The following is a 14,532-nucleotide window of genomic DNA, read 5'->3' on the forward strand; positions in this document are numbered from 1 at the left end:
TTTTGAGTCTTCCCCTCTATGAGCACAGTCTCTCTTTCCATTTATTCAGGTCTTTTATGTTCTTCAATGAAGTTTTATATTTTTTCTTCATAAAAAATAAACTATACATTTTTTCGTTAAGTTTTATTGCTAGGTACTTTACAGTCTTGCTTCTGGGAAGAGTATGTTTTTAAAAAATTGTATTTTCTATTTATTGCCAAGATAAGGGATACCAATGATTTTTCTGTAGTGATTTTATATGAAGACTACTGAACTCTATAAATAGGTGGTCAACTCAGTCTCTTGGGTTTTCTATGTAGACTTTTGTGATGGTTCACTTTACATGTCAACTTGACCAGGATAAGGAATGCCCAGATAGCTGGTAAACATTATTTCTGGGTGTGTCTAGAAGAGATTAACATTTGAATCAGTAGATCTAGTAAAGAAGATTTGATTGATGCCCCCATCACTGGCAGATGGGCATCACACAATCCGTTGAAGGTCTGAATAGAACAAAGTGGAAGAAGGGTGAGTCTGCTCTCTCTGCTTGAGCTTAGCTGTCTTTTCCCGACCTAGAGACATTAGTGGTCCTGCTTCTTGGGCTTTCAGACTCAGATAGGTACTCACACCATCAGCCTCTCCTGCTCTCCCTTTCCCAGACCTCGGGACTCAGACAGAATTTTCCACTTGCTTTGGTGGTTCTTCAGCTTGCAGACAACAGATTATGGGACTGCTCTGCCTCCACAATCATGAAAGCCAATTCCTAAATTGAACCTCATCTTACAGATCACTCTGTATATCCTCTTGGTTCTATTTCCCTGAAGAAATCCTGACTAAAACAACGACCAGTCATCCCAGTGGATGATATTTAGTTCATTGTTCAATTAAGTTTAGAACATTTCCAACACCTTTATAGTTTGGGACACAGGGAAAAACCCTTTTTAATGGTTCATGAAATAATATAAGGCTATGAACCTTCATATAAGATCACTAGGAGGGTATTTTAGGCAAAATTGATACTTGTTATGTGTTACATGCCAGAAGAGGCCCCAATTCTAAATTGAAGTTCCTAACATCATGGGGTTAAAGGGATGGAATGAGGAAGTATCATTTTTTCCTGAAAGCATTGGATGTATTTTTTTGAAGTTTTTTAGCTAATAAAAGCATTCAAAAATCATTTCTGACAACCAGACATTTTATGCATCCTGATGGAAGTAAGTATCACTATTTATGAAGCATTTCTTATCAAGCAAATTCAAACTTCAATCTGATGAAGTTTTAGTCCCTACCCCCCAATTAACAGGAAACAGAAGGGACAGAGAAATACACAGGATACAATCAGCAAAATAAAAATTGTAGCCAGCCTGCAGGGCAAATAATCTGGTACCCTCAAAAATAAACTACAAGGACAAGAAAAAAGAAAGAGAGGGGGAATCAGTAAATAAGAAGAAACATAAGAGATATATTGACCAATTATAATCTAATTGAATCCAAACTGTTTTTAAAAAATCACTTATGAGGGGCGCCTGGGTGGCTCAGTCGGTTCAGCATCCGACTTCAGCTCGGGTCATGATCTCACAGTCTGTGAGTTCGAGTCCGTGTCGGGCTCTGTGCTGACAACTCAGAGCCCGGAGCCTGTTTCAGATTCTGTGTCTCCCTCTCTCTCTGACCCTCCCCTGTTCATCCTTTGTCTCTCTCTCTGTCTCAAAAATAAATAAACGTTAAAATAAATAAATAAATAAATAAATAATCACTTATGAGATAATTCAGAAAAACTGACAATTGTCTAGATATCTGATGGTATTAAGGAACTGTTATTAACACTTTTAGGTATGATACTATGTAATTTTTTTTACAAAAGAACTCATATTTTAGAGAATATGTAATGAAATATTTACAAATGAAATGATAGGATATTTGAGACTTGCTTCAAAATATTCCAGCGGGTTCTGGAAAATAGCATAGGGAAAACAACATTCCCCATAAGAGCAGGATAGGTACCTGGGCTGAATTTATAGGTTTGATATTTTCCATAAGAAAAGTTTTAGAGAGAAAAACTATTTCTGAAATTATAGCCTCTAAAACTTACAAAAACTTGTGATTTTTAAATTTTGTTGTTTTAGGAAGTAAGGAAAAAAAAACAGAAAGGAAAACCAGAATCACAAATATATTAGGTTTATGCATAAAATTACCAAAATAATATACTGTTTTTGTATGTCGGTAATTTTTCTCATACACTTTTCCCTCATCTCTCTGACACTTTCCCCATTCAGATGTAACTTTAATAATACTCTCCAAGCTAACATCAGAAATAACAGGTTAAAAATATCTACTATAAAAGGAATCTAAAACAGGGGTGGAGGGAGCTATATGTAAGTACTAATATATTCAGCATGGCATTATTAAAAGTCAAGAATAAAATCTGACAAGTCTATGACTAATAGGGAAATGGGTCATTAAATGTATATACTATGTAGGATTTTGGAAAGGCACTAAAAATGTAAAGACTTTATAACAATATTTTAAAATACTTACAAAATTTATAATCGTAACACCTAGTACATAGGAAGTATGGGTACAATGTTCATTAAAATGCTCTATGAAAAAGTAGCATACAAATAACTTTTATGCCTATTACAGCTACAGCTACATTAAAAACATACATAAAAACAAATATTAAAGGGAAATATAAAAAGGGAATTTTATGGGAGCATGCTGGAACAGCATCTTCCCTCTATGAAATATTTCCCATAGTTGCAAACTTTTATTTCTGAAAATAATTTTAATGTTTTACAAAGTACATAACAGAAGGCATCTAACAGCATTAGAGAAATGTACTCCTTTAACCCTCCCAATCTAAAATATTATCATTTCAACATGTCATCAACAAAAATCATTAATGAGATATTTCAGATTCCTTTTTCCTCCTAGTTGTTGAAATTCAGTTTGTATTTTACACTTAAAAAACATCTCAAATCAGACTAGCCACATTTTAGGGGCTCAACAGTCACATGTGGCTAGTGGCTGCTATAACTGGACAGTGCATGTCTAGACAGCATAAACTTTAGCCTTCGTACATTCATAAGTATTGCATTTCTACTGTATGCCAGCATTGCTCTGGGAATTGTGAAACAAGACAGATGAAGTATCTGCTCTCACGGGGGTTCAGTTCTAGATGTGGAAGACAGACAGCCATGAGCAAACCAGTAAGATTTCTAACAGCGACTGAATGCTTAAAGATGTTAGCTTCACCCTAATCTTTGTTTCATGGCAGTGGATTGTACTATCAGATTGCAGGATTATATACGTATTTCATACGTATGAAACCTGAGGGCTAAATAATATATAACATTTCAAGTGTATCACACTTGAAAAAGTTAAAGGTGATGACTTTGACATACATACTGGAAGAGGTGATCTCTATACTGCTAATGAGATTGTAATCTGATGTCACCACTTTGAGAGCTATTTGACTCTACGCAATATAGGTAAAAATGTGCATACCCTATGATCTGGCACTTCTACCGCTGGGCGGAGACACACCCTACTTTAACTCTCACAAGTACATGCTTAGTGAAAGAGGTATAAAAATGTTCATTCAACATTGTTTATTATAGTAGCAAAAATACTGAAGAAACAAGTATCCAACAGTAGGAGAATGAATAGATGATGTGTGACAATCATATCATGGGAACAGAATAGCGTGTTAACAGTTCAAATAAATGAAAGGGAACCATAAATGTAAAAACAAAAAGATCTAGGAAATAATACAGAGTGGAAAAAATACATGTTGTAAAATGATAAACTACATATGATTGTATACATTTTTAATAACATACAGAACATTATATGTTATAAATGTCTCTGTGTAATAACATTAGGACAGGAAGGTTACACACAAATTACAGTAGTGGCTTTGATAGTGGGAGAGAAGGGGTATGGAACTGGAAAGGGAAATAATGGCAAGATTTTGTTTTTAAGTAATCTTTACACACAGTGTGGAGCTTGAACTCACAACCCTGAGATCAAGAGGTGCAGGCTCTACTGACTGAACCAGCCAGGCACCCCTAGTGAACATATTTTCTTAAAAAATATTAATTAGTCAAATAATCATTTTCTGAATGAATTCCCTCCCTCCAAAACCAAAAGTAAGTTCCTGCTCAAAGTCCTTAATTGGATGTCTTCTCCAAAGTAACCAAAATTCCAATCAAATAAGACGTGAAAGCAACACCTTTTAAAATTTTTAAAATAAAAATATAAACTACTTCTGCACAAGAGGATCATTTTCTCTAACTCAATGTCTTATTTTTGGAGTGAAGACATTTATATTAAGGATATAGATTACTTTTGCTTTTATCCTTATAAACATTCAATCCCTGTAGTTAAAATCTAATCATGTTTAATTTTCCTATTAAGTTCTTAACGGCAGCACACTGTGCCAATTACTTCTTTAATAGGAATAAGCTGTCTTCCAGTGTGACAGTAATAACATAAAAGGGAAAGTGGGAGGAAAAAATGTTCCCTCAAATGTTTCTCATAATTAAGCCTTAGTTCCTTTTTTAAAACAAGCATTACTTTTGAAAAAGATCAATAATGTGGTTGTATGCATACTAATAAAAAATATTCCCCTGGTTAAATAATACATAATACTGGAAAGTAAGGAATAAGGAAGGACCTCTTTTCTCTTAAAATAATAAGTGGCTTAGATGGGGAAGGAACACTAATTTACTAACACTGGATTTGACAATAGTCCATACACGTTATATACCTTAATAATGGCACTTTGCATTTGTAAGGTGCTTTATGGTTTTTAAAAAACTTTTTAATCAGTATATCATTTGGTGCTTAAACAATGCACTCACTGAAGCTGGGGCAACCTCTAACCAGTAAGGTCCTACGATGGTTTGCCTGAGGAGCTACGTGTGCATTGGGTTTAATTAGCAAAATGGTCTGGGTAATTAGTTACCACTTACTGCAAATTTTCTAAGGAATTAGCTCCAAACATTTGCCTTAAAAGTTTGACTTCTGACAGATAACAACACTATTTGTAAGATGGGATCTAACATATAACCATGTCACAAATTTTTACTTTCTCATTTATGTGGTATTTTAGGAAAGTATTTTATAACATATAGTAACATACATGTTTAGGGTTTGTCTCTTCCAGAAATCCTAAAAGTTTACATATAAACCCAAGAAGAAGTGAATGGACAATGTAGAAAACTGCTCTTGGGAAAAAAATAGTTTATTTCAGAACATTTAAAATAAGCTATTGCACTCTTATGCTTTTTCCTAAGCATCAATACAGAAACTTAAAACCTAGAAGAATGTTCTGCCGTACATTCTGGTAATCTAGATAGTCTTTTCTTATTTAAATAAAGACTAAATGTTTTCTAAGTATTTGGTTTTACTAATACATTATGACTGGAATCACTCTGAAGGAGAAAATGCCTTTTTTAAAAAAAGTTTTGGGGTGCCTGGGTGGCTCAGTCGGTTAAGTGGCCAACTTTGGCTCAGCTCATGATCTCGCGGTCAGTGAGCTCAAGCCCCGCGTCGGGCTCTGTGCTGACCGCTCAGAGCCTGGAGCCTGTTTCAGATTCTGTGTCTCCCTCTCTCTCTGCCCCTCCCCTGCTCATGCTCTGTCTCTCTCTGTCTCAAAAATAAATAAACGTTAAAAAAAAAAAAGTTTTATTTACTTAAGTAATCTCTAAATCAACATGGGGCTCAAACTCATGACCCTGAGATGGAGTCAAGTGCCCCTCTGACTGAACCAGCCATGCAACCCCCAAAATGCCTTTTTTTGCTCAGAAATCTCCCTACACCTGTAGATTCCAATGAGGTATAGAAGAGGCAGCAGAATTTACCTGGCAGCCTTGATAATAATTTCCAAGAAAAGAAATGTATCAAAGAAATAAAAAGTGGCCCAACTACTGATTAATGTTAACTAAGTGATGACAATCAATGATGACAAGTAAATTCTGATGGTCAGGAATGTTACAGTGTTCTAAGACTACCCCAGTCACCCAGAGGCACAGATGTATCACACGGGAAAGGACAGTTGCTGTCCTCCATGAAATATACCTAAAATATGGTAAAAGTACTTCATAAATACAGAAACTTATTACAGACTTAGTGGTTACTGATGGTTAAAGTTTTCCTTAACCTATTTATATTTTCAACTGGTAGTTTCTCTTGGAATTATGTTTCATTTAATAATTACCAACCCCAAATTTGCTTTGATTTGATCTAAAATGGTCTTTTAAGCAGTAGTCGTGTTGTAGGATTTATATATACAGTATTAGGTATTTTCATAACTTTCTACCAGCCGTATTATTTCTTTTAAAATAGAGCAATTAAAATACACTCAATACTCTAAGTGGCATCTGATAAATGCTGAGCAGAATGGAATAATTATTTTTGACTCTCACATGTATACCCTAGATCACACTGAAAAAAACTAGCAATGGTACCAACTTGCCCAGCTACACCATAATCTCAAGTAATCATTTCAATTAAATTCTCTAAGACTGATGTGGTGCTTTATTAAAAGAAAAAGTCAGCTGGAGCTAGGAAGAAAATAAATACTTTCTAAATGATATGAAACAAAATTGGCTTGTACATATGGCTTAATAGAAAAGTTCTGGAAAAATTATGCTAAATTTCAGGGAAAAAGTACATTAACTAATAATTTTAAAATCTGCCTATACAGTTTCCTGAGCACCTTTTCCATCTCTCTAGGCACCTGTTCCCTGCTTTAAGTAGTCAGCGCTGTTTAGTTTTTCTTGCCAACCACCCCACAGTAAAAGAGAAAGATTTAACTTCAGTTATTTACATTATTCACATTTGTATATACGTGATTTCCAATGTCGCATTTTAAGTCTCTTATTCTAACTGGAAACATCTCATCCTTGTTTAAAACTTTTAAAATATAACCAAACAACTGGAGTGTTGGAACAAAAACCAATCTTTCTGAGAACAGGAAAAAAAAAATGAGTAAGGAGTACCATGTTTGTTTAAATTTATTTTAATTTCTATGGTGTTATTCCCGCCAGGAAAACTCCATGATAAACAATAAACAGTTTATTTTAGAATTGAGAAAACTGGAGGCGGGGGGGACAACTCCCCCCCAAAACCCCAACCAAAACAAAAAGCCAATCTTTCTTTCCCTATCTCCCAGGGTGTCCAGATGGCCTTGAACAATACAGGCGGAGACCTAGTCAACCCGTGGGTGATAGAGATTTGTCCCTGGCAGCTGCCACAGACATGGCCCACATCCCTTCTCACAAGCTTCTTGCAAATCTCAAAACTATCCTGATGCCAAGACACCTCACTCTTTCTTGCCCCTTTCACTTCCCCTCTCTTTCCCATCTGAACTTAAGTCCTTCCCTTTTCCTAACACTGGTTAGACAATAAATTTTTTTTAGTAAATTTCTGTAAAGAACAGTGTATCTCTCAGGGTGTCTGGGTGGCTCGGTTGGTTAAGCGTCTGACTTTGGCTCAGGTCATGATCTCACAGTTTGTGAGTTTTAGCCCCATGTCTGGCTCTGTGCTGACAGTGTGGCCATGTGCTGATAGCTCAAAGCCTGCTCCAGATTTTGTCTCCATTTCTCTCTGCCCCTCCCCAGCTCACATACTGTCTCTCTCTCTCTCTCTCAAATATAAATAAACATAAAAAAAAAAACAAACCCAACAGTATATCTCTTTACCTGTCACGAGACTCCTAGGGTGTGTGTGTGTGTGTGTGTGTGTGTGTGTGTGTGTGTGTATAAATAAATAACTGGGCATGATGTGTATTGTAATTACTATTTCAGGATATGGTTCTGTATCATGATTTCATCTCTGCTAATCTAATATTTTAGAATTTTCTTTATTATTTCTATGTCAGTAATAAAATTTCTATAGTCAAATATACTTCTGAGAAGCTTCACTTTTATCAACAGAAGTATTTTTCTGTATCAAACTAACCATCCCACCTCTTCTATTTACTATTTGGTTTTGATCTCTAAATCAGGGGTCATTAATCTTTTTTTAAACCCGTAATCTATATTGAGACTAGATTGAAATCTGTGAAGCTTCTCTGCAGAAAACTGCACACATCTTGAACATTTTGTATAGAGAAGGAGTTGAAAAATTCAAAATTCTCTGAGGTCAGATGGTAGCTGCACTTGTGGTGAGGATAATGTAGAGAGAAGCTGGATCACCGTGGTATATACCGGGAGCTAACGTAACACTGTATGTCTGTCAAGTATACTCAAAAATTTTTTTTTAATTAAAACAACATCTAGGGCGCCTGGGTGACTCAATTGGTTGGGTGTCCCACTTTTGGTTTCAGCTTAGGTCATGAACTCACAGTTCGAGTTTGAGCCCTGCGTCAGGCTCTGTGCTGACAGTGTGGAGCCTGCTTGGAATTCTCTCTCTCCCCCTCTCTCTGCCCCTCCCCCCTCACTTGATCTAACTGTCTCTCTCTCTCAAAATAAATAAATACAAAAAATTAAAACAACATCTGATTTTGAAGGCAAAAAAGAAGAATTCTCAGGTTCATCCATGAGACCCACAGTTAAGAACTCCTGCTTCAAGTGAATTTCAGGACCTTGCACTTACTTCTGGTAAAATAATTTTGCTAAAAATTGACATTTCTTGAATTTCTAAGATCCCTTATTATTCCATTCATTTTTTAATCCATAAAATAAAACTGTTTTCTACTTATTGGTTAAAAAAGAAAGCAGGGTGAACTATAATAGAATGCCTCTGTAATTAATGTTTTCTTCCTTGTCCCAGTTCCTTTTGGGTATGATGTGCTAGGAAGATCTACATATATCTGACTCAAATACAATCTACACATGTCCAGAACATACACCCAACAGTCATGTATTTTTGCTTGGGCATCAGAATTGAGCTTCATTTATAGATTACAATTTAAAAGTTTATTGAAGGCTAGATAAGCCTCTTCTATATGAAAATAAAACCGTTCCTGGAGAAATTCTTTCAGGGCCTGGCACACTGCCTTATATATAGTAAGTGCTCTGTAAGTAAAATGGACAACACATGTGAAATGTAGTCAGTACAGTTCTCAAGAATTACTTCTTATCTTACACATGAACTTCATAATTTGGCAACGTTAAGTCACACAGTGGACTCAACTGTAATTTTATAGTCCTCTCTTACACACCAAAAACGCAAATTGTAACATTTAATTTTAAGTTTTAAAATTTTAGTTTCAAATTATTCCAAATTTGTACTTCTATGTGTAAAACTATGATGGTTTATCTATATGAAAACATGTACCTATCTACTTGCAGTGAGTATGTAATTTGAGTAGTTTTCCGCTTGAATTGAGGGCTTTTGTGGCAATTGTGATCTTTCAGTGGACCAACTGCTCAGTTTGTAACTTAGCTGCCATGGGTTGAGTGAGATCTTTGGCCAGGAAATACAGTAAAGATAAATGGCTTATAAAGCGGTCAAATCTATCCAAGCCTCATCAGCATCATGCTTTGATATAAATACCTACACATATTTGCATGATACTCTTTTTTAAAAAGCAATCTACTTTTAAAAATCTCAAGAAGCTGCAATATTCAATAAATGTTTTTGCTGTTGTTTATGCAAATGAACATGTTAAAATGTTAAATATTAAAATACTAAAAATTTTAAAGTATAAGTTTCAGCTAAATTCTCAATTTAATCATTTGGAAAATCTTATGTGATTTAATGACTTAAAAACAAATTTCATTTCTATTCATACAAATCTGCTTTGCCCAAATGAGTATATATTTATGTTTGATGTTTGCCCTTAATCACCCTTGCTCAGAGTGTCAGGCCATCAAGTAATCATAGAGCCTCTAGAATACCATTTTGAGAGACTTTTATCACTCAGTGAAAATAACTACTTCAAATGATATTTTCATATTAAAAATTCAGCATAAGAATGATTTTGAGCCAACTATTTTCACTATTGATTAAAAATTTAATTTTAAAACACTGCTTGAGATAATACTTTAAGTTGGATATATGCTGAGTACTAACACAAAACTCGTACCTGTAATGTACATGTGTGACTGTTGGTTTCCTGTATCCAAGGATCCAGGTTTGAATATCTATGGGTTCAGCTTTGGGATAAGCTATAGTTGTATCTATTATCCACTGGAGGCCTTTTGACTTGCTCTCTGAGGACAAAACAAAACAAAACAAAAACACTTAAAATTAGATCAATTTTTACATTATTTACAGCAAATAATATAGTATAAGTAAAGCATACTGATGTATCTTTTGCTTTAAGAAAACAGATGAACTTTGGTTGTTACTGTTTTATATGATATAAGGATGTATCATTTAGTGTATCATCTTCATTTAGGATGAAACCAAGCATTTACTAATATATTATAAAATGGCTGAATCTCAAACAAATTAACAAATAACAGAGCACTATTATTTATTGGACATGCACCATTCAAGCATTCAATACAATTACTTACTATCAAAGTCTAATTTATATTTTATCAGTCATAAGAACTGGCCTATCAAAAAGTCAGAAGCTAAGGTATCACACCACAAAAGTAAAAAAAAAAAAAAAAAAAAGTAAAAGTAAAAAAAAAAATTAATAAATACTGGAATAAGGTCCCAAATTAAGCATTTTAGTGTCACACGATTGTCAGTTGCTGTTTTTATTTAACACAAACTCCTCCCATTTTAGCAGGAGTTCTATACAAATAAAGCAATAAAGCTGTCCACCCTTTGGTAGGTACAACAGGTAACTGCTATTGTGAGAGGCAGTAAGAAAGTTCTGTTCACTTTGGTCCTCTGCATGCTGCTTTTATTCCCCGCATGGAGTTAGAGCAAGAATTGAGAGATGAATCTTCCCAGAGAGTACAGATAGCCAGACTTGTGTGATAGTCTGTCCTTTGTTTGAAGTATTTAAGAGATCTCTAAAAAAATAAAACTTAAACATAAGACTAAATGTGCATTAAGAATTAATGATATTTTACTTGTGTATATCAAATAGCTAAAAGCTGACCTTTGAGTTAAAAAAATTTTTTTGATAATATTCTGAAGGGGAAAAATACCCATAAAAATAGGTTTAAAAAAAAGAAAAGAAAGAAAAGAAAGGGCACCTGGGTGGCTCAGTTGGTTGAGAATCCAATTCTTGATTTCAGGTCAGGTTATAATCTCATGGTCATGAGATCAAGGCCCACGTTGGGCTCCACGCTGAGCATGGGGCCTGACTGGGATTCTCTCTCTCCCTCTCTTTTCTGCCCCTTCCATGCTCATGCTCTCCCTCCCACTTTTTCAAAAAATAAACTATCAAAAAAAGGGTTTAAACAAAAATTAGGTAAAATAATAATAATGTTTAAGTAACCTATTGGTAAAGGAACGGAGTATTTATGTAAGGAAACACATTTTAACAAGTTACCAATGATGTACATGCTGAAATGATTAGGAGTAAAGTATATACTGATGTCTGTAACTTACTTTGAGTGCATTAAAAAAAAGAAGGTGGACTAATGGATGGATAGAAAGGTAGAAAAAGACAGGATAAAGTAAATATAGCAAAATGTTAATTACAGAATCTATTTGGCCAGCTAGTGGTATATGTGCTGCCGAAGCAAGCACTCAGCTAGTGGATATTAACGACAACATTCAGCTTTTGTGGATGCTTAAAAAGTTTTATAACAAAATGGTTGGGAAAAATCATCAGAGTTCAGTTTAATATATATTAAATCACACAATAAACAAAAAAATACTAACCCTTAATCAGACACAACTTAATTTTGATATGTGTATGGATCACATATTAAAACAGATACAAAGGCCTGTTTTGTGTTTATATGGAACAAAACACTAAACAGTGAATATGAATACTAAAGAAAATAAGACACAAAATACCAAAACATAGAGAAGAAAATGGTAAAATACAAGTAAAACTAGTTTTAGGGTATATAACTTTCTAGAATTTATTTTTCCTAAACATCTAGAATAAAAATTTTAACTAAGGTAAGATAAATTATAAACTACTTTGCTTTGGTTATAAAAAGAAATTGTTTCTCTCCAAAAGAAAAAAAATTTCTTCACTATTGTGTGATCAATATGACAATTGCCCCTACCTTTGAGATCTAGACACCACAGGGTATTATTGACTGGATAAAATTATTGCAAAACAGCAGTCTTTATTAGTGCAACTAATTCTATTTGGAAGACCTTTGCCTTCAAGCCTTGGCTTGGCTGACATTGCCACAGTGGCTGTCTGAAGCTATTCTGAACTTTCCTTTTCTATTAAAAGATTATTTCAATTTGTCTTTTTAATAGATGATGAAAGATTAAGAGAGCTGACTGCCAAGCAGCTGCTTAAAAAAACACATGAATGGAAAACTCAGTGCAATCTTACAGGCATTATCTCTATGTCTGGTCCTAACCCTCATTTAAAAACACATATTTCTGAGGGTCAATCATTTCTATTTTTATTTTATCTGAAGAATATATTTTTTAAATAGTAAAACACTACTGAGGAAACAGGCCTGGTGAGTTTCTTTCAGTTTTTTAATTTATCATTTGTCACCAAATTTCACAGTATCTCAGATAAACTTGTTCAAAACAGTCTTCGTGTTACTGGCACAAATACCTTCTGCAAACCTTCACAATGCACCAGGCTATCTCCAAGACAGTTGCATCTTTGAGTGTGGTTTGCATTTTCCTGGCCATAAAAGTAATACATACTCATTATAAAAAAAATTCAGGGGGTGCCTGGGTGGCTCAGTCGGGTGAGCGTCAGACTTCGGCTCAGATCGTGATCTCAGGGTTCCTGAGTTGGACTCTCCACCATCAGCACGGAACCAGCTTCAGATCCTCTGTCCCACTCTCTCTCTCTGCCCCTCCCCTGCTCTGTCTCTCTCTCAAAAATAAATAAACCTTAAATTTTTTTTTTTAATTTCAGAAAAGTATTAAGAAATGGGGGAAAATCATCCATAAAGTTATAGCTCTGAGAAGCAATCACTGATAACATCTGGAATCTCTCCTTGAGCTCATCTCCTACATTTGACACATTTGAGCTCATAACAGTTTCACTAGAGTTGTATGTCCCTCGCACTCCATTAACATGATACAGCATGAGCCTTTTCCAAAGCCATAAAACCCCTCTGTAGACATCATTTGTAATGGCCGTGGGGTTATATTGTGTTGGATGGATATTTGATATTACTTCTCTGTTCTCCCCTCTATTTCCAATTTTTTGCTATTAAAAATAATGCTGAGAAAAAATTAAAAATTAAAAATAAATATATAAAAATAATGCTGGGATAAACCCTTTGGCCGGTATTTCAGATTATTTCCTTTTGATAAGTATTATTTGTAGTGGAATGATGGGAGTCATTTGAAGGCTCTTCATAAACCCTGTGAAACTGCATTAAGTTCATATTCTTAAAAACAAACCCTCAAAACTTTCTACATTTGATAAATGAACGAAATATACATTATTACTATTTCCATTTGCGTATCTATCATTAGGTTTTCAAATCAGTCATTTCTATTCCTGTACCTTTAACCTAGCAATTCCATTCTAGGAATCTATACTACAGACTTCCACAGATATGTAAAGATATTTATATGGATGTTTACTGCAGAAGTGGGAATGACTAGAAGCATGGGTAAGCAGTGTAAGGAAAGACACCTTTGACTTTATGCATTTCTGGGTTATGTGAATAAATGATTATAAGCATGAACTCTGTAAATAGAAACATTAAAACATTAAATTTTCATCTTCTCCTTGAGTATTATTGCTATTTGATAAAAATTATAAAAAAGAACAATAATGTTATCTTCTGGAACTCCAGATAATCCCTGAGTTCCAACAAAAGAAAAAAATGCTAAAAACCATCATACCTAATTCTTTAGCATCTCCTTCTGATGGACTTCCATTTTCCTGTCGTGCTACAAGTGCACTCAAAATAATGTTTGTTGCCCCGATCCTTGGCAGAGTGACATGTGTAAGAAATGGCAAGTTATTTTTCTTGGCAAATGCTTGACTTGTTTCTCGCCTCTTCCTGAGGAAGCCCCCTTCTGGAAACAAAACAATCCATTTTCGATCTCTGCTCCTGTAGTTATTTTCTAGGTGCTTTTTGAGAAGAAGAAGCTGCTGGTCACGATGTGATTTTCCCTATGAAGGCAGATACATATAGAATAAGTAGATATACATTGGAAATTAAGATGCCATAAAATTAAATAGAAACAACAGTTTCTAAAGTATCGTGATGTCCCCCCTCCTCCCTCCCCTTCTGACCACAGTGGTAAAATCAAGTGATTAGCACTTATATTACATTAGCACTCCAAAAGAAAAACACTGCTCTACTTGCTCCTGAGAGTTCACTCATTCATCAGATCAGTGACTATTTACAGAGCCCCTGCTGCTCAGCAGGCACTGTACTGTCCCACACACTGGAGATAGAGAGGTAACGAGAGACCCTCACGGAACTGACTCAAATGGAAACGACAGAGAACTACAAAGTGTAAACTCAGTTGGTGATGTGTTAGGAATAAAAAGAGTAAGAGGATAGAGAAGGCCGACAA

General features: G+C 34.8%; 1 protein-coding gene across 1 annotated transcript in view; it reads right to left on the bottom strand.

Annotated features, from left to right (window-relative positions):
- LPGAT1 (lysophosphatidylglycerol acyltransferase 1) overlaps positions 1-14,532 on the bottom strand; it is a 76,758-nt gene that overhangs the window by 22,396 nt on the left and 39,830 nt on the right. The window contains exons 6-7 of the mRNA XM_053909139.1: positions 13,849-14,122; positions 10,016-10,142 (exon numbers count right to left, since the gene is read on the bottom strand). Of these exons, the coding sequence (XP_053765114.1) occupies positions 10,016-10,142; positions 13,849-14,122 (401 nt within the window). The remainder of the gene's footprint in view (positions 1-10,015; positions 10,143-13,848; positions 14,123-14,532) is intronic.

The sequence above is a fragment of the Panthera pardus genome, unplaced genomic scaffold (genome assembly GCF_024362965.1).
Source record: "Panthera pardus isolate Hobbes unplaced genomic scaffold, ASM2436296v1 HiC_scaffold_21, whole genome shotgun sequence".
NCBI classification, from domain to species: Eukaryota; Metazoa; Chordata; class Mammalia; order Carnivora; family Felidae; genus Panthera; species Panthera pardus.